Source organism: Haliotis rufescens, unplaced genomic scaffold (assembly GCF_023055435.1).
Source record: "Haliotis rufescens isolate VD_foot unplaced genomic scaffold, xgHalRufe1.0.p SCAF_24, whole genome shotgun sequence".
In the NCBI taxonomy this organism is placed as follows: domain Eukaryota; kingdom Metazoa; phylum Mollusca; class Gastropoda; order Lepetellida; family Haliotidae; genus Haliotis; species Haliotis rufescens.
This window is the reverse complement of record NW_025963935.1, coordinates 3413925-3440625: the sequence shown is the minus strand read 5'-3', so window position 1 is coordinate 3440625 and position 26701 is coordinate 3413925. Positions and strand designations below refer to the sequence as shown.

At 42.1% G+C, this 26701-nt stretch overlaps 1 protein-coding gene across 5 annotated transcripts in view; it reads left to right on the top strand.

The window, feature by feature from the left end:
* The window catches only part of LOC124124263 (neural cell adhesion molecule 2-like), a 45549-nt gene extending 24506 nt beyond the window's left edge, over nucleotides 1–21043 (top strand). The window contains exons 9-25 of one of the 5 annotated variants that reach the window (XR_007222814.1): nucleotides 739–901; nucleotides 2825–3021; nucleotides 3873–3978; nucleotides 4154–4321; nucleotides 4516–4656; nucleotides 5258–5385; nucleotides 5852–6056; nucleotides 7085–7281; nucleotides 8071–8176; nucleotides 8516–8683; nucleotides 9142–9282; nucleotides 10350–10462; nucleotides 11170–11344; nucleotides 12801–12943; nucleotides 14580–14751; nucleotides 19104–19204; nucleotides 19287–21043. Coding sequence is in view for 4 of the 5 variants with exons in the window: in XM_048402047.1 (XP_048258004.1) it covers nucleotides 739–901; nucleotides 2825–3021; nucleotides 3873–3978; nucleotides 4154–4321; nucleotides 4516–4656; nucleotides 5258–5385; nucleotides 5852–6056; nucleotides 7085–7281; nucleotides 8071–8176; nucleotides 8516–8683; nucleotides 9142–9282; nucleotides 10350–10462; nucleotides 11170–11344; nucleotides 12801–12943; nucleotides 14580–14751; nucleotides 18678–18778 (2424 nt within the window). In the remaining variant the exon portion in view is untranslated. Of the gene's footprint in view, nucleotides 1–738; nucleotides 902–2824; nucleotides 3022–3872; nucleotides 3979–4153; nucleotides 4322–4515; nucleotides 4657–5257; nucleotides 5386–5851; nucleotides 6057–7084; nucleotides 7282–8070; nucleotides 8177–8515; nucleotides 8684–9141; nucleotides 9283–10349; nucleotides 10463–11169; nucleotides 11345–12800; nucleotides 12944–14389; nucleotides 14536–14579; nucleotides 14752–18677 lie in introns of those variants that run through there. The other 4 variants (XM_048402047.1, XM_048402048.1, XM_046487410.2 and 1 more) reach the window with 4 other exon arrangements.
* Nucleotides 21044–26701: the final 5658 nt, after the last annotated feature.

Genomic DNA, 26701 nt, shown 5'->3' with positions numbered 1-26701 from the left:
CAGTCTGTTATTCCGGTGTCGAGGCGTCAGGAGCGGTCCGCGGTAGGGATGACGTCGCAGGATACCATACTGCCGTAGTCTCCTGTAGACGGTCTGTCGACTGATCCTGTGTCCCAGTGCTGTAGCCGCCGTGGACGTCGCTGTTACGGTGCGGTTCCTCAGGTGTAATACCCGGATGTAACGATCTTCATGGGGCGTGGTTACTCGTGGTCTTTCACTCCTGGGCCTGTCTGACGTCTGACCTGTCTGACGTAACCGCTGCATCAACCTGGTGATAGTGATGCGTGCGCAGCCCAACCTTCTGGCGACGTCGACGTGTGACGCTCCTTGTTGGACCATTCCAACGGCTCTCTCTCTCTCTCTCACTCGATGGCTGTCAAACGTGGCATATCTTGTGTTCTTTTTGTTGCTGTGATATCAACGTGTCTGATCAGCCGTTTTATACAGTTTTTATGCACGTGCAGAACATGCTAGAGAGGGAAATGTCACTTTCACGAAATTTACGTTTTTTTCCCGGAAATGATCACGTGTTCCCGGTATTTTTTATCGCCTATGCTGTGTTTGGGATGTGCAATACGAATTGGCATGTTTTCATACTAGACAATTCACTTAGTAAAAAACAATTTTGAAAATAAGTTGGTATCGTTTCTTTTGGACACTAGTTTACATGATACTGATAATATTGTTACCATAATGTAAAGTTTCATATTAAGGAAGCAATGTATATTTCTGTTATAGGACATCACCATTGAATATCAACACGAAAAACTGCCTTTGATTCAAGTTACAACAGTGAAACTCAAGTTCGCCAGACTGGAACAAAAGAACGCTAATAACTACACATGCTCCGCCTCCAATGAAGCTGGTACTGTGGAGAAGGATGGCAACGTTGTCGTTCAGTGTAAGAAGCAGGTCTTGCTTTCATGATCCACCCCACCGTGCTACTCACTCTGCTTTTCCTTCTGTTTGTACTTACTGTGTGTAGGCCATGCTTCCTGTATCGTGCTGTCATGTTAACACCCCTTTGGTCCCCAGCACCCATGCCCGTCTTTCTGTTTGATCATACTGTGTGTAGGCCGTGCTTCCTGTATCGTGCTGTCATGTTAACACCCCTTTGGTCCCCAGCACCCATGCCCGTCTTTCTGTTTGATCATACTGTGTGTAGGCCATGCTTCCTGTATCGTGCTGTCATGTTAACACCCCTTTGGTCCCCAGCACCCATGCCCGTCTTTCTGTTTGATCATACTGTGTGTAGGCCATGCTTCCTGTATCGTGCTGTCATGTTAACACCCCTTTGGTCCCCAGCACCCATGCCCGTCTTTCTGTTTGATCAAACTGTGTGTAGGCCGTGCTTCCTGTATCGTGCTGTCTTGTTCACACCCCTTTGGTCCCCAGCACCCATGTCCGTGTTTCTGTTTGTACCTACTGTGTGTAGGCCGTGCTTCCTGTATCGTGCTGTCATGTTAACACCCCTTTGGTCCCCAGCACCCATGTCCATCTCGCCCATGTGTGTACTCGATGCTGACGCCATCATGTATAGGGGATGCATGCAGAAAGTGCACGCCATTTTATACCCTTTACATCGCCATAAACCCCAGAACATATACGTCAACAATATCAGCTTCACCGAACTGTAGACACCAATGCAACACATGCCACGCCAATTCTATTATCAGCCAATCAAGATATAACAGTCACTTAGTGGGCGTAGTCTAACCGTTTTAGTTGTTTAAGGAAACATAAACAGTAAATATTGCAACGGAATCACTTGCAATCCACTTTCAGTGTTATATCTTAAACCTTCGTCCACTCTGTGTGTGTATGTTTTTTGCATGGATTAGTAGACAAATATTTGTACCAGGAAAAAAGTTGAGCGCCCTCTGACAATTTGGTCATGATATCTTCAAACATGTTTGCTTGCCTAAAACCAATAGAAACCTAAAGATGTACTATTGGCTGGAAGAGTCGATAAATTATAAAGACAAAAATGTTGACATTTTAGAAAGTGCTATTTATATTTCACTGTTCGTTATGGTCAATATTGGTACGTGACTTAATTATCAAGCAGTAGGGTGTCCTAGCTGTGGCTTGTATATAATTGCTGAATATGACAGCCAAGCCCTTGTCAATGTAGAGTATAGCGGGCATGTTCCGGATGACCACCTCAACCCTCTACCCCATGCCTCCTGTGAAACATGGGACATTGGACGATGGGGTAGGCTAGTGGTTAAAGCGTTCACTCGTCACACCGAAGACCCAGGTTCACCGAGGCCCATTTCTGGTGTCCCCCGCCGTGATATTGCTGGAATATTGCTAACAGCGGCATAAAACAGTACTCACTCACTCCAGTGAGACGCTTGATGCATTAGTCGTGCAGGTGCTGCTATTCACGATGCAGCGCGTGTTTCAGTTCCCGTAGATTGTCTACGGAGTGTCAATCATCTGTGTCTTGCACCCCAAGCTCCAAATGTGTTTCGGTTGGCTGCGATCTTGACTCATGGGGGACAAGGGACATCCCAATATCAACCGAGTTCGCGCGATATTAATTAGTGAGTGAGTGAGTATGGTTTTACGCCGCGTTTAGCAATATTCCAGCAATATCTCGGCGGGGAATAACAGAATGGGGCTTCACACATTGTACCCATGTCGGCAATCGAACCCGGGTCTTCGGCGTGACGAGCGAACGCTTCAACCACTAGGCTATCCGACTGCCCCGCGACATTAATTAAACTTTCCAAGGGGAGCTTCATTTTTTTCCAGGTGTATGTATGTGAACATGTTTTTGATCTCCACAATGTCCTGAAATGATATATGTTCGCCTTAGTTAAGCCTTACTTTGCGGACACCCCGTACTCGTCAACCTACGGCTGGGTAAACCACAAGTCGGAGATCAAGTGTGTTGCGAATGCTGTCCCTCTTGCTGTCATCATTTGGAAATACAACGACGCCATCATCACCGATGGACCATTCTTCAGTATTAGCTCAAAGCAAGGAAATCGACAGATGATCAGCATTCTAGAGGTATTGTTGTCATTGCTCACCATGAATTATTATTATTATTATTATTATTATTATTATTATTATTATTTACGTATTGAAAAAAACAAAATGCAGCAAAAAGGGTTTGGGTGATCCTGGCACAGTCAGGCTGGTTAGGCGACAGCGAATGGGACTTCTCCCAGGAAGCGCTACCTCCCTAGAACGTTTCAGAGAATGTGAAGTCTCCCAGACACTGCAGCACCCAGATTGTCAGATGGCCCGTAAACTGCCTCAGACGTATCCAGTCCATCAAACCTGATCTTGTCCTCTTTGATAAATCCAATGAAATCATTTATATTATTGAATTTTCTGGGTTTTTTTACACTAATGTCATTGACAAGATTCAGGAAAAACATGGCAAATATGCATACCTTACTTTCGAAATATCACGCTTGCATCCTCAGTACCAAGTTGTCCGACTCCCCATTGTTCTCGGTACATAGGTTTGGTACTTCTCAATCTGTTGACTGATATTGGGAGAGTACCTGGGTCAGCTGCCAGGAATAAAGCCCTTCTCACGATCTGGGTAATGCAGAAGGCTGCAGTGTTGGGGTGTCTTCACATTCTCCGAAAAGTTCTGGGTGGGCTTGTCTAGGCAGCGCTTCCTGGGAGAAGTCCCGCTGTCTCGGCTGCGTGAAGAGAGGACAAGGGCCCTGAGCTGATGATGAGATTAACCAGCGCGACTGTGCCAGGATTTGTAGAAACGTGCAGTAGATGTGAAGGAAGTTGATTAGTTTGCCTTTTAGAGATCCTCCCCCACCTTCCAGAAGTTTAAAAGTTTTAGGCGGGAACATTATCATGCAGTTAGTCGACATGTAATGTTTATCTTTCAGGTGTCGGTGAATGTTGAAAATGAAAACACAATCTTTAGGAACTTCACATGTGAAGCCCTGAATTTACTCGGAAAGTCCGAGAAGGTCTTTACCTTGAAACAGGCCGGTCAGTGCATTAAGACACTATTAAGTTACATACAGATAATTGTCATATAATAAAAAAATAAATTAATTGCTTGCACAAACCATCCTATTGCAGTGATTATAAATGAGGGAAAGTATTCTATCCATTCCACTTTCCAGATTAATCGTCATCATGTTTTAGCCCTATTCTATTTCAGTGGAGCCAGCATCTCCGACTATTTCCATTGGAGTGATGACTCCCATGACCATCGAGCTAATAATAACCCCTCCTGAAGAGACAGGGGGCCCACCCGTCACTGACTACAGGGTCGTGTACTACGCAAAGGGTGATGAACAGAACAGGTTCGCACGAATGGCACCTGTTGGTAATAGGAACCGATATGAATTCCAGTAAAATAAGGTTAAGCCCAAACAAAGAAACAATTTTTGTTTCTCTCTCCCGCAAGTGTAATAGCAACCTGCGAGGTGATTTATCCCATATTATCTGCTAGTTCAACTGAGTGCTGATTCAGTTTAAGTGTGACACGGTTCATCAGTTTAACTGTTTTGTGTTTGTCAGGAACAAATTCCCAGAAGTTTGAGACTCAGCTCCTTCTCGATAATCTGGAAGCCAACGTGCTCTACGTCATCAGCGCAGAGGCTCGGAACAGCGTTGGTTATGGAGCCAAGGCCGCAATCTTTGTGTCCACACCAGCCGTCAGTAAGTTGAAAGCGTCAGACTCGGTGACTTATTTGTAGCTCACGATGTCGATCACTGGGTTGTCGTAAAAGGCAACTGAGGGCTCGGGTACTCAGGCTCGATGACTTGGTTGATGCATGTCATTGATCCGAATTGAGTGGATGCCAATCACTGGATTGCCTGGTCAAGGCTCGATTATATACAAGTCGCCGTCATGTGGATTGAGTATTGCTGAATGCAGCAAAAATGTTGATAAGAACGTTGCTGTTTTCTGGTTTCGACATTAATATTGTGACTTACACTGTCTCAAGCTGGGAGACCCGTGAAGTTCCGGTGTAGAATAGGTCTTCAGGAACCCATGCTTACCGTAAAGGGCGACAAACGTTATCGGGTGGTCAGGCTTGCTGACCTGGTTGACGCATTTCGTCGTATCAAAGTTGCGTGGATCGATTCTCATGATGTCAACCACTGGAATGTCTGGTCCAGATTTGAATATTTACAGAACGCTAACATATAGCTGGAATATTGCTGAGTGCGGCGTTAAACAACAAACAAACAAACAATCACCCACTGTCAGTCCATCTTTTTCTGCCTAAACTAACATACTGCCTTGTGTCTTCAGGGCAACCGAGCCCTCCAAAAGTTACCTCCCCTAGGTCGAGTGACACTCCCCACACCTATCTGTTGGTTTGGGAGAAACCAGAGACGGGAGGTTCACCATTGACTGGCTACAAAGTCAGGTATTACCAGGTACGTATATAGAGAACCGAGTGTCTTTTGATATCAAATACATCAACACGAGTCGATATAAGTGGAAAAAGTCCGAGTCTTGCAGGCGAATGTTGATATATTTGATATCAAATTGATATTGATATTTTATTTATCATCGAACATCATTCGTCCAAATTTCCATCATTCGTCCAAGTTTGATGACAGTAATAAGCAGTGTTTTAAGTGTAAAAAGTACTGCTAATACATTGTCAGTTCGTTACCGGCGTGTTCATTTTAAACGTAGTTTACTGTACTGTTAAACGTATCTCCGTGCAAGCTTAAGTGTTGCAATATACTACAAAACGTATCACAATACAGTCCTGAGTATCAGTGAGTGTGAGTGTGAGTTTGAGTGTGAGGTTGTTTGTACTAAACAAACGGAGGCGGTAATCGCAGTACATTTTACATTCTTTGTCAATTTCATGGATCTAGTTTTTGTGTACAGGTGGAACTGTACGACGGTAACCCCGAGAAGGTGAAGACAGTAGTCGGTGACAGGAAAACTCTGACTATAAGCCAGGACAATAAGACTGAGGTCAGACTAACTGAACTGATGCCCAACTCCACCTACGAACTGCAGATCACTGCCATAAACGCTATCGGCGTCTCCATGGCAACACGTAAACTAGTCACAACACCACCTGTTCAATGTAAGTGATAATGATTATGCTCTTTGATATCAATGCTCCATATCTTCAGCAAGTATTGTATTGAAAGAATTCCTGAAATAAATTCGAGTGTTTGAATTTTTGATGCAAGTTAAACGGTGGTGTAACTTTATGATAGCCTTGGGTCTTCATATTGTGAGAATAAAGTAATAATTGAAACGATGACAATGCTGAGACTTCTAAAGCAGTATTTGTCTGTCCAACAAAGATGATATTTGAGTTGAGTAGATATATTTTGCATTTGTTTTCTTTGCCAGGAGAAAATATAAGACTTTATATTTATTATCCAAATTCAAGTTAGCATGCATCTGTTTTAATTATTTAATATTGAATTACTTTGGACAGGGGTTTCAATGGAACGAGTTTAATCAATTCTGGTTTGATTGGTGAAACATTTGCTAACCGTGATGCAGACATATTAATGCATTTATAAAGACACACATGCAGCATGTAAGTCATGTTATACCAGGGCAACAAACATAAGGGATATAAACCGTGGTCAGATGATCTGTTGTCGTTGTGCTTAGGGGAAACTTGGAATTTGTTTTAACGAAAATCTTGCTGAAACTGTTTCGTGTCATGTGTTATCAGTTTGACTGAGTGAATTTCCAATGTGTCAACATTTATCAGCTTCACTTTATCCTGTTTTGTCCGATCACTATATCATGATTTATCTGTTTCACAATACCATGATTTATCTGTTTCACTGCGTCATGATATATCTGTTTCCTTGTGTCATGATATATCTGTTTCATTGTGTCATGACTCATCTGTTTCATTGTGTCATGATTTATCTCTTCATTGTATCATGACTCATCTGTTTCATTGTGTCATGACTCATCTGTTTCATTGTGTCATGACCCATCTGTTTCATAGTGTCATGATATATCTGTCCACTGTGTCAGGTTTATGCGTTTCCCCTAGGAATCTGGACTGAGTTCCAGATTAAATACAGTGTGAACGTGTATGTTCTTACCGCAATGTCCTAATGTCCCACGTATTTGTCTAAGTCAAGCCTAACTTTGCGGACACCCCGTACTCGTCAACCTACGGCTGGGTAAACCACAAGTCGGAGATCAAGTGTGTTGCTAATGCTGTACCTCCTGCTGTCATCATTTGGAAATACAGCGACGCCATCATCACCGATGGACCATTCTTCAGTATTAGCTCAAAGCAAAGAAATCGACAGATGATCAGCATTCTAGAGGTATTTATACGGGTAGCCTTGTTGTTAGGTCATTGTTCACCGTGCCGTATGTCATCATCATCATCATCATCATCATCATCATCATCATTATAATTGTTATGATGATGATGATGATGATGATTATGATTATGATTATGATTATTATTATTATTATTATTTAGAGATTAAAGTAAACAAAATGCATCAAAGATTGTTTGGGTGATCCTGACCCAGTCTGGCTGGTTATTGTTATTATGTGTAGATGAAATTTTAAAAATGCAGCAAAGAGGATTTGGGTGAACCTGACAGTCAGGCTGGTAAGGCTCATCATCAGCTCAGTGCCCCCTCTACACGTCTCCTCTACATGCAGCCCAAACAGCGAATGGGACTTTTCCCAGGACGCGCAACCTCGACGAGAATTTGAAGACTCCCTGACACTGCATCACTGATGGCGCAGGCCATCTTTGATTTCCGTCCAATGCCGATCACAAGGATAAGTTTCCCTTTTACAAATGAGAAGTGAAAGAATATTCCACCAGATTTTTATCGGGTTGTATCTAAAGCTGCTAAGCTGTATTTTGCGCATTGCGTGCTGTATATGTGAACACAAATACCCATGTTTAAGAAACAGCTAATGCGCTCCAGAAAGTGATTAAAGAAATATTTGTTTTAATTGATACCAAAACAGAGAATCAATTACAGGACATCAAAGCTTTTGTGAAAACGTATGTTTTGTTATGAGTTGTTTTGCTCAAGAGCACCCCTCTCCTCCCTCCTCCCCCAATCATCATTGTATTGTTTATCCTTCAGGTTTCGGTGAATGTTGAAAATGAAAACACTATATTTGGGAAGTTCACGTGTGTGGCTGAGAACACCCTTGGCGTGTCCGAAAAGGACATCATCTTGAAGCAGGCTGGTTGGTGCAATAAGCTCAAACAGACTTGAATATATTTTTTAATATTGATTTAAAAAAGGTGTTGTTTTTTTCAGAAAATGCTGGAAAATGTAATTTTGGCTCAGGTTTTACACACCAAACTAAATTGTCAACTTGACATACTGCATATCCTGACAAAATAATTTGTGAACAAAATTGTGCAGTAGAAAAGTCATGTTCTAAAGCATCATGCGGGACTGTGTTCTGCCTCTAGAGTAAGTCCTAGCCCCTAAGATTATGTGTTCCCTCAGACAGGACAGTAATCCTTTTGACATTGCAGACTCATTGTCCATTTAGTTGATGATCCTGTTAAAATTTCAGTGAAGCCATCGGCCCCGAGTATTTCAGTTGATAGGCTGACCCCCAGGAGCTTCCGTCTGCTGATTACTAAAAGTCAAGAAACTGGTGGGCCGCCCATCATTAACTACATGATTGTGTATTACGCTCAAGACGATGTTAAGAACAAGTTCAAAATGAGGGTACCTGTTAGTAAGTGAAAAATTTGATCAATTCCATGAGTGAGTGAGTTCGGTTTTACGCCGCTTTTAGGAATATTCAAGCAATATAACGGCGGGTGACACCAGAAATGGGCTTCACACATTGTACCCATGTCGGGATTAGAACCCGTGTCTACGGCGTGACGAGCGAATGCTTTAACCACTAGGCTACCCGACCGCCCCTATTAATTCCATTAAGATAGGGTGAAGCCATAACATGAGGTTAAGACTACATGCTTGTGTATCACGCTGAAGACGATGTAAAGGACAAGATCAAAAGACAGTACCTGTCACAAAGTGAAACTTTATTAATTCCATTAGGATAGGGTGAAGCCCAAAACAAAGAAATCTATTTTCCTCTTTTCCACAGACATAGTTTCATTTAATTCTAATGGAGTGTTGTTTAACCCTGCCATGTTTTATCAGTCTAATGTGTTCTGTGTTCGTCAGATGCAAACCCCGAGGAATTGCAGACTCAGGTCTTCATCGATTATCTTGAAGCCAAGGTAAAATACAACATCAGGGTGAAGGCTCGGAACAGCGTGGGCTATGGAGCCAAGGCAAAAATCTCTGCCAAGACCCTGGTCTACCGTGAGTTGAAACCTGACAATAAGGATTGTGTTGATACATAATGTTGCAGTGATTTGCGATTATCGTGGCTGTATGATGCATTACGATCATTCTACAGGTTATGGATTTTGTTTCTTTGTTGCTTAAGAGGAAAGTTGACATACCGTATTCAACCCGCTCTAATAAGCGCCCACGGCGATATTTGCAAATATATTGGCTAGTGAACAATCACAATTAGCGACCATTCCGATTGATCAATGTACACAAGACGTTTTATTCGCGTATAATACGCACTCGTGGGTTATATGCACCCTTAAGTACCGGCAATTAAATTCTGGAAAAATATATCTGTCGTATATAAACATTTCAGGCTGTCAGCATAAACCACGAAATTTCTCTTTTAACTTTCACCAAAATGAAATACTAATAAGAGCCCCCTAGGCTATTTCTAATTTTGAGAGCGCCCTGGACGTTTATTACGTCAAATACGGTAGTCTGTTCAGACATTGACTGTACTCCTTATGAGAACAGATATAATAGATAAATTGTTGTAATCATTTCAGCAACCTCACCCTTTTGCGTCCAAAGGGACGCACTGTGGAGATTATTGCTTCCATTCTTAATTTGTTTGTAAAGATGATGAACTATTTTATACGTTCTCTGTGTTTGTGTCATCATCATGATTTCCATAATATCTGCACTTAAGTATTTTCGTATCATGAACTATCTTGCTTTGATTAATGTTTTGACCTGCGAGAAACATGCCACACACTAACAAGAGCTTTTCTTCTAGAGGAAAAAAACCAAGTTCCTCCCTTTCCCGACTGACTAATATGGAGACCAGACTCCCAAACTGAAATTCTTGTTTTCCTTTTATCATCATTGTATGCAAATAATAAATTGTTTGGCGTATATTTTAGATACAGAAATACGTGCTGGACAGGATAAATGTCCTGAAAAGTTGTCCTAGGATTTGCATCACGTTCCTCTCCCATCCCCCTCTGAAGATTAACCAGTTGGTCCTTTGTGGTTTGAAACACAAGTAACTCAGCAGAGTCTAAGTGTTTTAACTTGCTTCTATATTCCAGCCCCACTGTCTCTGGAAGTCCCCGCTATTGTGAATGATCCCATTGTCGGCACCAAGTTCGTGATGACTTGCAGCGCAAAAGGCAGTCCGTACCCATCATTAATCTTCCAGAAGGTGAGGTACTTGTGTTTGGGATCCCATTCACCAGGCGTTGGTTGTATCTTGAATTGCGAAGTCCAAATGTCGTTTTTGTCAGAGCATGCAAAACGTTATCAGATTGTATGCTATATAGAGAATCTCACCCGAGCGTCTTTTGATATCAAATATATCAACACGAGTTGATAAAGGTGGTAAAACACCAAGGCTTGCCGAGGATTTTTTTCCACTTTTATCAACGAGTGTTGATATATTTTGTATCAAAAGACACGAGGGTGAGATTTAATTTATCATCCAACATCATTCTTCCAACTTTTTCAGTTTGAAGAAAGTAATAAGCAGTGTCTTAAGTGTAAAAAAGTACTGCTAACAGCTTCAGTAGCAGAGCCATTAGTGATGTCATTTGACCAATGACATCACAATGGTCTGCAAAGCATTGTCATGCAATTTCATTGCAGCGATATCTACAGTATAGATATCACTTGATCTCACCCAAGCGATATCTCCTGTCGGAGCCAGTTTTGGCAGAACCATGCCCTTTGTAATATATGAAATCATATGCATTCACACAGAGGTAAGAATATTGTATATCGTAGAGGTTATGAGCAATATCGCGGTGCGTCAGCAAATTGATTTAGTCTTTACAGACAGGATATGAAGTGTGACAAAACACATTAAATTATTATATAAGTATTAGATGGGGCCTAATCCTCGACTCATTACAGGACAACACAACCCTGTCGGGGGAGAGATACAAGATGGGGGTCCTAAATGATGTGGATCGAACCGATGGGATCCTGTTGATCGAGCACCTCCGGAACACCGATGAGGGGACGTACTCCTGTGTCGCCCATAACCAAGGTGGAAATGTGTCCGAGTCTGTCTTCATCGACACCATTGGTGAGTGTTAACATCGGGAAACACGTACGTCAGGAAAACTAAGTGTTTGTTTTAATGTCATGTGAACTGGGTAGTGTATGGACGAACCAACGTCCTTATTATTTGTTTATGTCTGGGATTTCACCACCAAAGATCTGTCTCAAAGACTAATCATAATCCTTAATACAATCAAGGAAAGACTTTCTTTATATTCACAGACAAGTGGAATTAATGCCAAGTGGATTCTCAAAACCTCAAAGGGTTTGTTTGATTTTTAACAATCTCAGAAAAGAAGTTTCAGTCTGTCAAACGTTTGATTTTTCAGCTTTGTACACCACTATCCCACAGGAAAAACTGAAGGAAATACTCTATTCCTTGATCCATGGGGCCTTTGTTACAAAATGTGGTGAACACAGATACAGTTCCGTGTGTATATTCAGAGGTCCAGGACAATTTGTGAAAAATGAAAGCATATGCCATCTGAAGTTTACTGAGAAAGCAATATGTGAAATGCTGGACTTCCTCATTGATAACATCAATGTAAAGTTTTGGCATAAGACATTGAGGCAAGATACAGGCATCCCCATGGGCACCAATTGTGCTCCCCTTCTTGCGGATCTGTTTCTTTATGCAAATGAATCGGAATTTCTGTTTGGCTTGGCAAAGTCAAGGCAATTTGGCCAAGATTGTTTAACTAAAGCTTCAGATATATTGATGATCTGATATTGTTCAATAACAATCAAATAGCCAATTCCTTTCCACTGACTTACCCACCTGAAATAGAAATAAAGGAGACCAGTGTGACCGCCTCATCAGTTTCATTTTTAGATCTATGCATAAAGATTCAGAGTGACAAAACTCTCTCCACAAGACCGTATGATAAAAGGGATGACTTCAACTTTCCAATAGTCAACTTTCCCTTCATGTCGAGCAATATTCCAGCAGCTCCAGCCTTTAGTGTTTACATTTCGCAGCTTTTGAGATACAATCGAACATGCTCATTCTACCAGGATTCCAAAGAGCTTCAAAAGAGTCTTGCTCAGGAGTTGTTTAATCAAGGTTACAACATTCAAGGCCTCAGTAAACCTTTCAAAAAGTTGTATTGTAGACATGTGGAGGACATTTCCATATTTGACGCATCAGTGACAAAAATGATGTCCGTGCAATTCCCAATTTTGACTTGTACCATATGTTCCCGTATTTTTTAGGTAAACAATTGACTTGCCTTTGCATGTGTTTGTGACGGGTGCCACCGCTGGAACAGGATACACTTTTTTCGCGAACACCTGGTATCATTACCATTTGATAGTGATTCATAAACACATGCTCATGATATAGTCGGAATTGTACAATCGACTCTGCTTTATGCAGAGATTTTTCTTAGATATGGAAAGGGTATTGTCGCTTTAATTCCCACATTATCCGTGTTGATTTAACTTTGGTCATAAGATATCAACGTGCGCTGTGCTCTTTACAGTACCGCCTATTATTGAGCCTATCATTAACAAGACTGAGCGAGAGGGCAATGCTGTGGAGCTTGTGTGTGTTGCAAAGGGCGACCCAGCCCCGATGGTCACATGGAGAGTCAAGGGCTCCCACAGCCCCATTTCCGACAGTCCGGTGAGTCATACAGTTGTTAAGTTGTTGTTGTTAGTGGGGAGTCAAGTACTCCAACATCATGTTGAAAAGTGTAAACCTGTTGTTAGCTTGATGGTGTTGTTATTGTCTCAGAATATTAAAGCACGCCTTTGCAAATGAACAAGCTTTAAGGTTGTTTCAAGTTTTTTATCCCGGTCTTTGATCATATTATATATACTCTGCAAAAAAAGAAACGCAAAAGTGATTTCAGATGTATATTTTTAAAATCATCAAAAGATGGTAATCCATTTGTTCAAAATAGGCAGGTACCGTTGTCATTGACTCAGGTTCCATATGACACACAGATTTTCAAGGTGAAGGTTATCTGTTCTCATTATCTTGTGTGGCCATCATTAGAGTTTTATCTGACTGGCATTATCGGCCATGGAAGCAAGCAGATACCGAATTATGGCCTGGGGCAATGTTCAGCCACTCTGCCAGCAGTGCTTGTGCCAACTGTCGGGGGTTCTGTAGTTGTTGCTGATGTGCTTGTAGACGTTCGTGCAGTGCATCCCATATATGTTCGTTTAGGTTTAAGTCTGGAGACCTGGAGGGCCATGGCAGGACCTGTATGTTGTGATTCCTCAAAAAGCCTGTTGTCAGTCTTCCCGTGTAAAATAGTGCATTGTCTTGTTGGAAAATGACGTTCACTTGTTGCATAATGGGAAAAACGAATGGCTGAAGAATATCATCCGTGTAACGTTGTGCGTTAAATTCCCCAGAACTTGCACCAAATGTGTTCCGCCAGTGCAGGAGATTGGTGCCCACATCATCACGCTACCACCACCATATCTGTCTGGTTCCTGTATGCAGTTTCATGCATAATGTTCCCTTCGATGCCTGTAAGCACAACGTCTACCATCCGCACGGCGAAGCATGAAACGTGACTAGTAACTAAACCAAACTTGACTCCAACGTAGTTGTTGCGATACTCTGTGACCTTGACACCACTGACGTCGCAACCGATAATGCAAGTCCCCCAAAATGCACACAAATGAATCCCAATCCATGCAAAGTGACGAATTCATTTTTAAAAATTAATTTTGTATGGATGTCGGCACCACACCTGTTACATATTTTTGGTGTTAGTGTTTGTGCCTTTTCTTTTTTTGCAGAGTATATATCTCCTTTATACCACTGTGAAATGTTTTTGAAAAGGATCAAGATCCTCCTAACTGTCATGGCCCGAGGAAAACTTTATTTAAGCTTTAACGCAGGATTTACTCCATGTCAATGAAATTTGGTATGTGTCTTCCTCCGAGCAGGCCACGATCGGATCAGGTTGTTAGTGAATTACGTATAAGGCGAACGTCGCAATGAAGGTCATTCGTAAAGTAATTTGACATTGTCTCTGGAGGACCCTTTTATGCAAACCTTTGTGAAAACCTTACACGTGTAACGGTATGGCATTTAATTGATTCATTGTAGGTCAAGGTCATCGAGTATTCAGGTGTAAGGATGCTCTGCTTCTATGTGTATTGAACCAACTCCATGTTTTCGAGAACATGTTCGTCGGGACTAGAACACATTTAATCTGGAACTAGTCAAGCACTGAATGACTGAACATGAGAGTCAAAATCCATTAACACGGAAGTGCATATAACTTTGTTTAATTAAGGTAGTGAGAGTCTTCACCATTGAAGAACACGTTGAAGTAAAGCCTCCGATTCATGTCAGGGCTGCGACACTCACGTTCACCAGATTGCAACCAGAGCACGCCAACAACTACACATGTACCGCCGCCAATGTGGCTGGAACTGACGAGAAGGATGGCAACATTATCGTTGAGTGTAAGTACTAGGGAAAGTCTTCATGGTAACACCCAGTTGGTCCCCATCACCCCATCCCAGCCTCTTTGAGTGACTGCGTACGCTGTATGGGTCCCCTGCACCCCATGGTTCTGTGTGTGTGTGGATTCATGAGCTGTATACTTGGTCCCCTGCACCCCATGGTTCTGTGTGTGTGTGGATTCATGAGCTGTATACTTTGTCCCCTGCACCCCATGGTTCTGTGTGTGTGTGGATTTATGAGCTGTATACTTGGTCCCAAGCACCCCATGGTTCTGTGTGTGTGTGTGTGTGGATTCATGAGCTGTATACTTGGTCCCAAGCACCCCATGGTTCTGTGTGTGTGTGTGGATTCATGAGCTGTATACTTGGTCCCCTGCACCCCATGGTTCTGTGTGTGTGTGGATTCATGAGCTGTATACTTGGTCCCCAGCACCCCATGGTTCTGTGTGTGTGTGTGGATTCATGAGCTGTATACTTGGTCCCCAGCACCCCATGGTTCTGTGTGTGTGTGGATTCATGAGCTGTATACTTGGTCCCTAGCACCCCATGGTTCTGTGTGTGTGTGGATTCATGAGCTGTATACTTGGTCCCCTGCACCCCATGGTTCTGTGTGTGTGTGGATTCATGAGCTGTATACTTGGTCCCCAGCACCCCATGGTTCTGTGTGTGTGTGGATTCATGAGCTGTATACTTGGTCCCCAGCACCCCATGGTTCTGTGTGTGTGTGGATTCATGAGCTGTATACTTGGTCCCCAGCACCCCATGGTTCTGTGTGTGTGTGGATTCATGAGCTGTATACTTGGTCCCCAGCACCCCATGGTTCTGTGTGTGTGTGGATTCATGAGCTGTATACTTGGTCCCCAGCACCCCATGGTTCTGTGTGTGTGTGGATTCATGAGCTGTATACTTGGTCCCCAGCACCCCATGGTTCTGTGTGTGTGTGGATTCATGAGCTGTATACTTGGTCCCCAGCACCCCATGGTTCTGTGTGTGTGTGGATTCATGAGCTGTATACTTGGTCCCCTGCACCCCATGGTTCTGTGTGTGTGTGGATTCATGAGCTGTATACTTGGTCCCCAGCACCCCATGGTTCTGTGTGTGTGTGGATTCATGAGCTGTATACTTGGTCCCCAGCACCCCATGGTTCTGTGTGTGTGTGTGGATTTAGTGGCTGAATCATAGGTCAACAACACCCCATGGTTCTTTGTGTATTTGGATTCATAGCCTGAATAGAAAGTTTCAAGCACATGAAGATTCTGTGTTCGTGGATTTAGAGGCCAATCTATTGGACCAGACAATCCAGTGAGTGACATCACAATCATCGATCAACGCAATTGGGACACGATGACATGCATCAACCAAATTCCGATCCCGTTAGTCGCTTCTTACGACAAGCATAGTTGCCTGCAACAGCAAGTATGGGTTGCCGAACACCTATTTCTTATGTCTTCACGGACAGGCACATACCAAACACATTATCCACCACACTCACCATCATATTCAGTATACTACACAAAGCTAGTAAGCTCTTACAAATTATTCAAAAATATATCCATCCAAAATATGTCAGGTTGAAATTGTCGAACAGGATCCCGAAACACGTGTCCTTAGAGACATGCAAGGACATCATTTTGCTCTAAAAAATCAGATTCTGCCATACATGTCTCTCCAAATCCTCATATGACCATCGTCACAAAAGTCTACCAAAGTACGAATTTTTTTCAGCTTCGTTGATCCAAATTTTGAATCCTGGCACTATAAACTTATGTCCATATCTTCCATCCATGTTTACGTTATGCTGATAAAGTCGAATGGGTTTATGTAAACGGAAAGGTACTGAAATCATTCCCGATACATCCGCGAAAAACGACGTTCTATTCTCATATTTACAATCATCAATATAGTCCGTCTGATCTATCTGAGGCATCCTACGATCACGCTCGGTCTCGTCTCACCTCTGGCGGGTTTCTGTCCTGTCCCAGAAACTCAGAAGTTCTGTGTGTGAACCTTACCGTTCATGTCCTTGTGTTCTGATGTCCTCGCTATCCCATCTGACTGGTCTGTTTGATGTAGTTCTCTCTGGAGTCTCGTGACGAGCTCTCATCTCATCGTCTCTCCATGTGTCCCCCTTCTGTCTCGTCTGTTTGATGTAGTCCTCTCTGGAGTCTCGTGACGAGCTCTCCTCTCACCGTCTCTCCATGTGTACCCCTTCTGTCTCGTCTGTTTACTGTAGTTCTCTCTGGAGTCTTTGGACGAGCTCTCATCTCACCGTCTCCCCATGTGTACCCCTTCTGTCTCGTCTGTTTGCTGTAGTTCTCTCTGGAGTCTTTGGACGAGCTCTCCTCTCACCGTCTCTCCATGTGTACCCCTTCTTTCTCGTCTATTTGATGTAGTCCTCTCTGGAGTCTCGTGACGAGCTCTCCTCTCACCGTCTCTCCATGTGTACCCCTTCTGTCTCGTCTGTTTGCTGTAGTACTCTCTGGTGTCTCGTGACGAGCTTTCATCTCACCGTCTCCCCATGTGTACCCCGTCTGTCTCGTCTCATTCATGTAGTTCTCTCTGGAGTCTCTTGACGAGCTCTCATCTCACCGTCTCTCTTCACATACTCCACAGCTTCCCTACTTTATTAACAGGAGTATTTCGACGTAATCTGCATTGCTCGTGTCGCTGGAATTAGCCACTACATATACCATTTCCCCCCAGGATGTTCCAAAGTCCAGGTGTGTGGATTTTATCATCCCAATGTGCTGTCCCTATGACAAGTTTGAAGCTTTATTTGTGTGTTTTGTTCGATATCGTGTGTACATCTTCTGTCTCTATCAGCAAGTTCCACATATGCAGGATTCTTATTTCTGGCTCTATGAAAATGTCTAGTATCTTTTCCTTGCACGGTTTATAAGTATAGGTCCTTTACTCCCGTTGTTTGTTGTGAAAGATGATTAAATGTCAGTGGGCACAACATGTAGTCTGTGGCATGAATCGATGCTGTTGTTGTTGACCAAGGGTTTGACTGGTCCCTTGTCGTTTACGCAGGATAAACAATAGTCATTCCAATTCCCACCAAAGACAAAACATTACGATGGCTTTGAGCTTCAACATTTTGATATTTTAAAAAAAAATGTTGACATTTCAAAGCAGTTTTTTATGTCCAACAAGGATGATATTTTCTGTAATTGCGTTGATATATTAAACGTTTGCTTTTTACACCAGGCGAAACTATAAGACTTAATAAAAATTCGCAAAATTCACGTTAGTATGCCTTTGATAATTTGATTTAAACTGAAAGAGTTTAATCTATAATTATTTTATCGGTGAAACATTTGCAAACTATGCTGCAAACACATTAATGCATTAAAGGGGGTGTTGTTCTGACAAAAAGTCAACTTGTAAGTCATGTTACACCAGAGCAACACAAAACAGGGAAGTATGCCGTGACATGGTGATCTACACAGTTTGAGGGAAATTGGAATTTGTTTTAACGAAAAAAATGCTGAAAATGTATTATGTTTTATCACTATGACTGTGTGATGTTTTATGTGTTCCCTTGCCTATTCCTTTGTGTCATAATTCATCAGCTTCACGTTGTCATGTTTTATCCGTTTCATTAAGTCATGTTTTATCCATTTCACTGTCATGCATATCCATTCCACTATGTTATGCCTATCCGTGTCACTTTATCATGATTTATCCATTTCACAATGTTAAGTTTTATCCGCTTCAATATATCATGCTTTATCCGTTTCACTATGTCATGCTTTATCCGTTTCACTTTTATGTTTTATCCGTTTCACTATATCATGCTTTATCCGTTTCACTATGTCATGCTTTATCCGTTTCACTTTTATGTTTTATCCGTTTTACTTTGTCATGCTTTACCCGTTTCACTTTATCATATTTAATTTCTTTCAATGTATCAGTGTTATCAGTTGTACTGTGTCCTGTGTTTGCCCCAGGAGTTTGGACTGCATTCTTCATTGGGACGCTGGATGTCTTAGTTTATGGAGGCTCGGAACAACATTGGCAATAAAGGCAAACATGCAATCTCTGACTTGACACCGCCCAGTTGAACTTGAACATATTGGCAGTGCTTGTATCTTGTTTAATGCAGCATTCAGCTGCATGGCAGCGACCTCTAGAAACACTATGACGTCATGATGTCCGTTCAGACTGACAGTTAGCTAGAGTTTTTAACGAAAATAATCATCAGCAGATTCTTAGGCTTTTGCGAGCTGACTGCTCACCAGGTTTTAAAAAACGAATGACCGAAGAAACTTTGTATGGAGGAAAATGACTGATCCCAAAGGTGACATTTCTACCGACTCTTTTACCAACATTGTGTTTTCTGTCTTCAGGGCAACTGACCAACCCATAGTGTAGTGTTGTTGTGGCTGGATTTAACCCAAGATTGGAAGAACGTTCCCGATTGGCGACAAGAGAACACAGAGAGTACCAGGTATGTAAATAAGTATCTCACTACCATACCACCATTGACATTCCCTAGCTAACCAATGACAAGAGACTTTTTTCATTACCAGAAGGAACCCGCCGTCTACAATAGTGGTATCCAGACCTCTGAGAGAATTATGTTGCAAATACTAAGCAAACAACATAATAAATGCAGTCCATCACAGTTAGGCACAGAACTTTTCAGCCACCCCTCGTACCATGCACACTGAAAATATATGGCATCTGATGTGTTGTTGAGCGGATACAGTCACATTCACAACCTGATAAATGGCATCCAGTGTCCAGCACACCCAAGTGAAGAGCAAAGTGATCTTGAAGCGAAAGTGTAAATCATCAGTTCAGATGGAACATTCCCATTTTCTAGCATCTGATGAAATTCCTTTTTTGAAATTTCGCCTGACACTGCAAACAGTGGACACAATATCGTGTTCTTATCAAGTGATAGAAGTGGTGATACCTTTGATCTGGGCATTTGGAATGATAGAACCAGTGTGGGATAACAATGGCATGAAATGCTTTTTAGGAAAGGGGGCACTTCTCAGCACAAGTGTGATCATTATTCAGCTGCAGTCATTGCTCTCATATGGACATGTCTGATTTTATGATGACGTAGAAGAAAGGTTCTACATGTACCGCGGACACTTATCTAAGTAGAGATTTCAGAGAAGAGCAGTTCGCCATCCGAAATTGCATGTGTTCACTGGATGTGACTTAGTGCATTAAAATGTAAAGGCAAGAAGTCATATCCACACGGGAACACATCACAGAGGTTTCAACTGAGTTAGAGTCACAAGTATCAGGTGGACTAGCTCAGTCACTTAAGAAATGTGTCTGCTCATTGTATGGAGAAGACAGCTGGAGAACTGTAAGTGAAGCACAACTGGTTCAACTGGCTGCAAGTGGGAGACATCTCTTTGTCGCAACAAGGATTCCCAGAAGCGGCATGTCCAACAAGCAAATAACAAAGTTGCAATTCAGCGTCCAAGCCTCGAGAAATGCATTGGAGCGACAAATCCGCTTGGACATTAACGGCTGAGAGACTATGACATAATTCTTGTGAAATGGACTGCCACCCTAATTGCTCCTGAGACTATTCTTGTCTTTGTTCATTGCAGATGTTTCTTCTACTAATGGTTTGCATGCAAGCGCATTTTTCAATTGCAGAGAACCGTGTATGTCAACGTACACATATCGATAACTATTATTAGTAGCCTGCAGGACTTTATATTTCTGACAAGAATAGATCAAGTGTTTCAATGACACAACCAGCTTGTCCGAAATGAGTTGTGGACTAGTTGGACATGGCCAGTGATGTCTACTGCAGTGATCTGTCGTCAGTAATTTACTATATTTAGATACTAGCGTGGTGTGTAAACGTCCTGTCCAGCATACCACGGACGGTGATAGAATGTTATGGAAACTTTAATGTTCTAGTTCCGTGAGACGAGTGAGGGCACTGTATAGAAAACACCAGTTGCTTGATAGGCTGTATACATAGTGGGACCAAAACATGTTTACGTATCTCTCACGCATTTTTAGTCATCAGAACCAACTTTCATGTGAGGATCGTTCATTATCGCAGATTCCCTGCCTAGGTCATCTCGGAAGTTTGACCCCTTTCGCCACTGGGTGAATATATATTATTATCACTGACTTTTGCTTTCACCACTGCATTTTTATATTTGAAACTGATCACTGCCATCATATTATATATTGTCGTTGAATGTTGTACTACCACCCTACTGTACTGCCATCGTAATTGCTGTGCAGTAATTTGTGTTCATTTGTAAACCTAGTTAGTTTTGTAATACACATTTTAATTGTATTTCATGCCTTGGTTGTTTGTTGGTTTCACACTATTTTTTTACGTACAGATTTCTGGATTAACATTTTGTTTCTATTTGGGAATCGACACGTAACAGTGTAGTGAATTAACAAAACCTTGCACGAAAAAATGTACCAACAAACTTACGAAACTATTTGCAAGTTCCATTTTGACAAAACACTTCCTATATTTTACAAGACACTAAATATTCAATGGTTGTGTCTGCAGAATGGCACCGTCCCTTTCACCTCCCTTATAACATTTGACATGGGTTAGTTATTTTCTTGTCGTTCTGTTAGCTGTAATCATAACATAATTTATGTCAAGATAGCTGAAATGGTTTCCTATCATGGTGAATACATAGGAAAAATTGGTTCACAAAAAAATGAATTTTGCTACACTGAAATAACATTGGCGTTATGTACACCTATTCTTGTTAAACACTATGATATCAAAACTTGGATTGATGTATTTAAATAAATCCTCACACAAACCCATCTTTCTTGCAGTAAAATGTTGTTTTAAAATGATGAAATGTTTTATATCAGCAACATGAATTGCTCATAGATACAAAAAAAATGTTTCAGTTCGATTTCTAATAGATTAATAACATGGTTAGTTTGACTAAGAACCAAAATAAAAATGGATATTTTAAAATGTTATTTGTAATTTGTATACTTTTTTCTTTAATATTTTCATTTTTAATGATAAACACAATCTATGTCTCATAATGTTAGGTGGAAATCATTTAATCTTATTTTCTTGTAATCTTAACATGCTAAAGAAAAATATTTTTGGACACTACTGTGAACAGATTGATCTTACACCGGTAACACTATTCCACAAGGACCTATTCTTTGTTACACCGGCAGCGCATGTACATCGACTGCTCGACAGGAGCTGAATTCATGAACGATCTATACCCCAATAACAGTAGGCACGTCGGAGCACGTGCGCCTTTTGTGGGAAAAATAATTCACGTCCAATTCCAGTTTGTTTGTTGTTTAACGCCGCACTCAGTAATATTCCCGCTATATAACGGCTGTCTGTACAAAATCGAGTCTTGACCAGACAATCCAGTGACTGACATCATGAGCATCGACCTATGCAACTGGGACACAATATGCATCAACAAAGTCAGGGAGGCTGACCACCCGACTCCGTCAGTCGCCTCTTACGACTAGCGTAGTCGCCTTTTACAGCAAGCATGGTTTGCTGAAGGCCTATACTACCCGGATCGTCACGGGAGACGTCCCACCCCACTAAGCGCAAATACTTCCTGTGAATATAAAGAAAGTCCTTCCTTAACAGGAAAAAGGACAAAACGTGTCAGCTGTTGTAAAAATGGTGAAAACTGACACCTCAGTGTCACATGGATGCTATTCTTCGCCCGATTGTCTCACCATTTCCACAACAGCTGACACATGGTGTCCTTTATCAGCAAAACTACTTCTGTTGTTTGGGACTTCTTTCGTCTAATCATCAGTACAACATGCTAAAAATCTTTACAAGCCACATATACAACAGCCCTTTATTCAGGTCTTTTCTTATCCAAATATGTCATACATGGAGGAGTCCATTCATACAACATGGAAAACCCCGTACAGATCCGGGTTGGAAATTATACTGAACCGTGAAAGAAACGCAATCATGTATATATATATATATATATATATATATATATGAGAAACCTTATTTGTCCAAACCCTGTAAACATACTTTGAGACATATTAGAAAGATGAAAGTTGGCAAAACTGAAATTAAAGTGTCAAATGCTCTTATAGTGAAACACAACACTATTCTCTGAGAAAATGGCATTACAAGTCAGTAGCTCGTGTGAGGTGAGGTGAAATGGGGTTTAACGTCGCGTCCAAGATTACTGCACTTATATAGCGACGTGCATGTACGTGTGTGTTTGTGTGGATGTTTGTACTAGTCCGGGCTGATGCCAGAGAGGGTAGCAACAAGTACCATCTTTTAACGTCTTTTGGTATGAAGCGGCCTGGGATCTAACCCCGGACCTTCCGCTCTGCGGGCGGACGCTCTACAACTAGACCACGGAGGCGGTCGTATCACGTGTGACCGCCATGTACATTGATGACTGCCATGCAACGTGAAACATGGAATGAATGAAGCGGTTGATGAAGGCCATAGCACACACTCTGAGGAACGCCTTGAGCAGTTTAGCTGCAGTCGTCGGCCTTGGTCGGATGTCATTCAGCTGTCTTTGAATCTCGTCCCACAGGTGCTCAATGGGATTTAAATCGGGACTGAGGACAGGCCACTGCATGGTTCTGCCATTCTGCTTGAGGAAGTCTCTTGTTGCTCTCGCAGTGTGACCACGGGCATTATCATGTTGAAAATCGTGGATGCGGTAACGTGCCAGATGTGGTATTGCGTGTGGTCTCAAGCATTGATCAGTGTACCGACCACCCAACGATTCTCTATCAACAACACACGCATCCAAATAACGTTTCCCATGGCGTCGTCAGTCTCTCTTTGCTTATGGGATACAGTAACGGCTCTTATCTGAGAAGAGGACTCTTCTCCAATGCTGGTGGCGCCAATGCGAGTTGCCCACTGAAGACGCCATGGCGATGACGTGGTGTCAGAATGGGTCCTCGGTGTGGCCTGTGACAGTGGAGGTGTCTGCTCGTCAATCGTCGACGCACGGTGTCCGCACTAATGTGTCGCTGGTGTGTCCCAATTGTCTGTCGAGCAGTTTCCACAGCAGCAATGAAGCTATATTTAAGATGGTGTCGCCCAATCTGACGATCCTGACGTCGGATGGTAACCCTTGGTCTTCCACTACGTGGTCGGTCATTAGTAGTGTTGGTGGTCTGTTACCGTTGCTGGACCCTTTCTATTAGGGCTGACTATTGGTCTGGAAATCACTATTGCGATAACTATTGATATTGCAAGCAACTGTTGCGATAAATATCGATAGTTTTCAGTATATAACCTTGAACGCGACGTTGACCATTGTATCCTACCTCACCTCATATCCATAACCTTTACATGATACTCTCTTTAAGCCAGTTTAAAGAGAAACTGACAGCTATTCAATGTGCGTTAACACATGCAGTGCGTACACAGAAAACGAATTCAATGCAGGGGGTCGAGCCATATGGTGGAGGGGGTGGTATCGTGCGGGCAGGGCTGAACACCACTGATGAGGATCAATGTATTTCTCTCCTTCCCACAAAGGACCAATGGTTTCCCCTCCCTCTCACAAATTCCTCCCCACACAATAACACCCCCTCCACCATATGGCACGACCCCCTGAACGCAACATGCCGCCGTTCGGTCTCCCTTTCGGCGGTAAACACTCTGTCTTCCATCAGCTCTAAAGAGACAGAACCGGCTTTCATCGGTATAGACCATCCTCTGCCGGTCGCATCGCTGCCGACGACGATGTTGCGCTGTCAAAAACCATCCTTTATAAGGTCTGTAAGCCCACCTCCTGGACCCCGAATCGCCTGGCCTCTGTCTGTCGACTGACCATATGCCCTAAGGTCAGCATACTGTGTCTGAGTGAGGTATCCATGTTAAACTGCGGCATGGTTTCTCACTGGGATTGGAAACCTATGTCTCATTCTCAACCGGACACATGCCAGCTATTTGGAAAGTCCTCAAAATTCTACGATGACTGGAATCAAATATTATAAGTAGCTGCAGGCTTTTACATGTGTGCAGTTTGATACTGGTGTCGACGTCTAAGGAATTATCCTTGCCGCATGTATAATCTGGAAGGTAATTTAAGGTACCGACGTTTACTACAATATCTGAAAAACTATCGGACTTACTCCATTCAAAGTTGGTGTTAGCATTGGGCGTCTCAACGTGCGTGATTCCTATGCACCCTGCCGATGTGAGTTGATTGGTTCAACTGTACCATATGGCCCTGTGACCCTGGGGTAGCATTAAGCAGATGGCTGTTTCAATGAATGCTCGTGCCACCCGTGACGAAAGGTCTGGTTGTTGATGAAATATAGTGATTGATATAGCTAAATAGACGGATTTTTTATTCATGCACCGATTGTCTTTAACTGTAATATCTAGTTATGTATGACACAGTATATATGTTTAATAATCTCATACCAACTTTGACTTGAGTAGGTCCGATAGTTTTTTTTCATATATTGTAGTAGACGTCGGTACCTTAATTTACCTTCCAGACTATACACCACTGGAATATTTGTTATGTATAATTCATATATTTTCCACTGCTCCTTCCTCTTTACACCCGCTGGAATCCCATTTGTCGGATAATGGTAAATGGCTATTCTCTGTCGTTGAAGCTCTTATTGTCAAAATGTTTCAAGTAATTATAATTGCTTAAGTCATAGCACATTCCAAGACTATTGGTACATGTGGATGCTGAGGTCTAGTTCCAGTTCCTATTTTGGACAGGTTGATGTGTTATTTCCAATGGTTGTTGGGTTGGACCCAAATCTCCACATAGCAACATGTGGTGTGTTTGTGTTCTACAAGCTGTCGTTACTTCCAGGGACCCGTTTCACAAAGCGATCTTAGTGCTACGACTGTCGTAAGTCAGTGTTAAAGAATGGGAGTTACGACAGACTTAGCGCTAAGATAGCTTTGTGGAACGGTGCCCAGGTGTCTGGTGGTTGGATGACGTGTCTCTAATTCGAAGAACGGGATAGAACAATGGAATTGGCAAAAGTGCCAGTGGTAGGCTTATGTACACAACCAGAGAATATAATGTCACACACTGGTGATTGCTTCACACTTTGATCTCTCTCATCTACCAGGGAGATGCACCATCCCAGCCCTCTTTGTATTGGACGAGCACTGAGCATGTTAGTGGAATGTAATTTTGCAACTTAAAACTCCACCACCTCTACTCAGATCTGAACAAACTCTGTCCACTGGAGGATATAATAATAATTCTTTATTCATGTACATGTGTAGGCCAGCGGCCCATGGTACAATATTCGGTCCATCATTAACATTTATAGGCTTAGTGTTTGGAGTCTAACATTCATAGCATGGTATATAAAAGTTGCAACATTTCTAATTACAGTTTCATTGTTTACCGCCATAAGCATATTGAATTTAGCAAGAGTAGGATGTACAAAATGCTTCTGTGGTAAATACTGAAGACGAAGTTCATCATAAGCGTTACAAATTAATAAAAAATGATATTCATTCTCGACATATCTTTGGTTGCAACTATTGCACAATCTCTGCTCTCGTGGAGTATTAACGTATCTACCAGTCTCAATATGGAGAGTGTGGGAGCTACAGCGAAACTGGGCTAGTGCAACACGAAATTTGTTGATAGTGATAGCAGACAAATACAACTCTAGACTGAATGAATTTTTGAAAAGTGTATAATGGAACATTTTAGAACTATTTGCTAAAGACCAATGCCAGTCCTGTTCGTAAGCAAATTTTAACCGATCTTCACATTCGGAAATAAATGATTCGGGGCAAATAACATATTGGTTCTCCCATATATATCCAAATCCAAGGCTGTATAAAAGAGTTTTGACTTTTGTAGCCCAATTAGTTTTACCATGTGTGGCTAGCTGAAATAACATATCATAACTTTTCTTAGGATATCGTGAATTTGGTAGGGACATAAGTTTACACCAATATTTTATACAGCGTTTATACGCAGAAATGTACAGT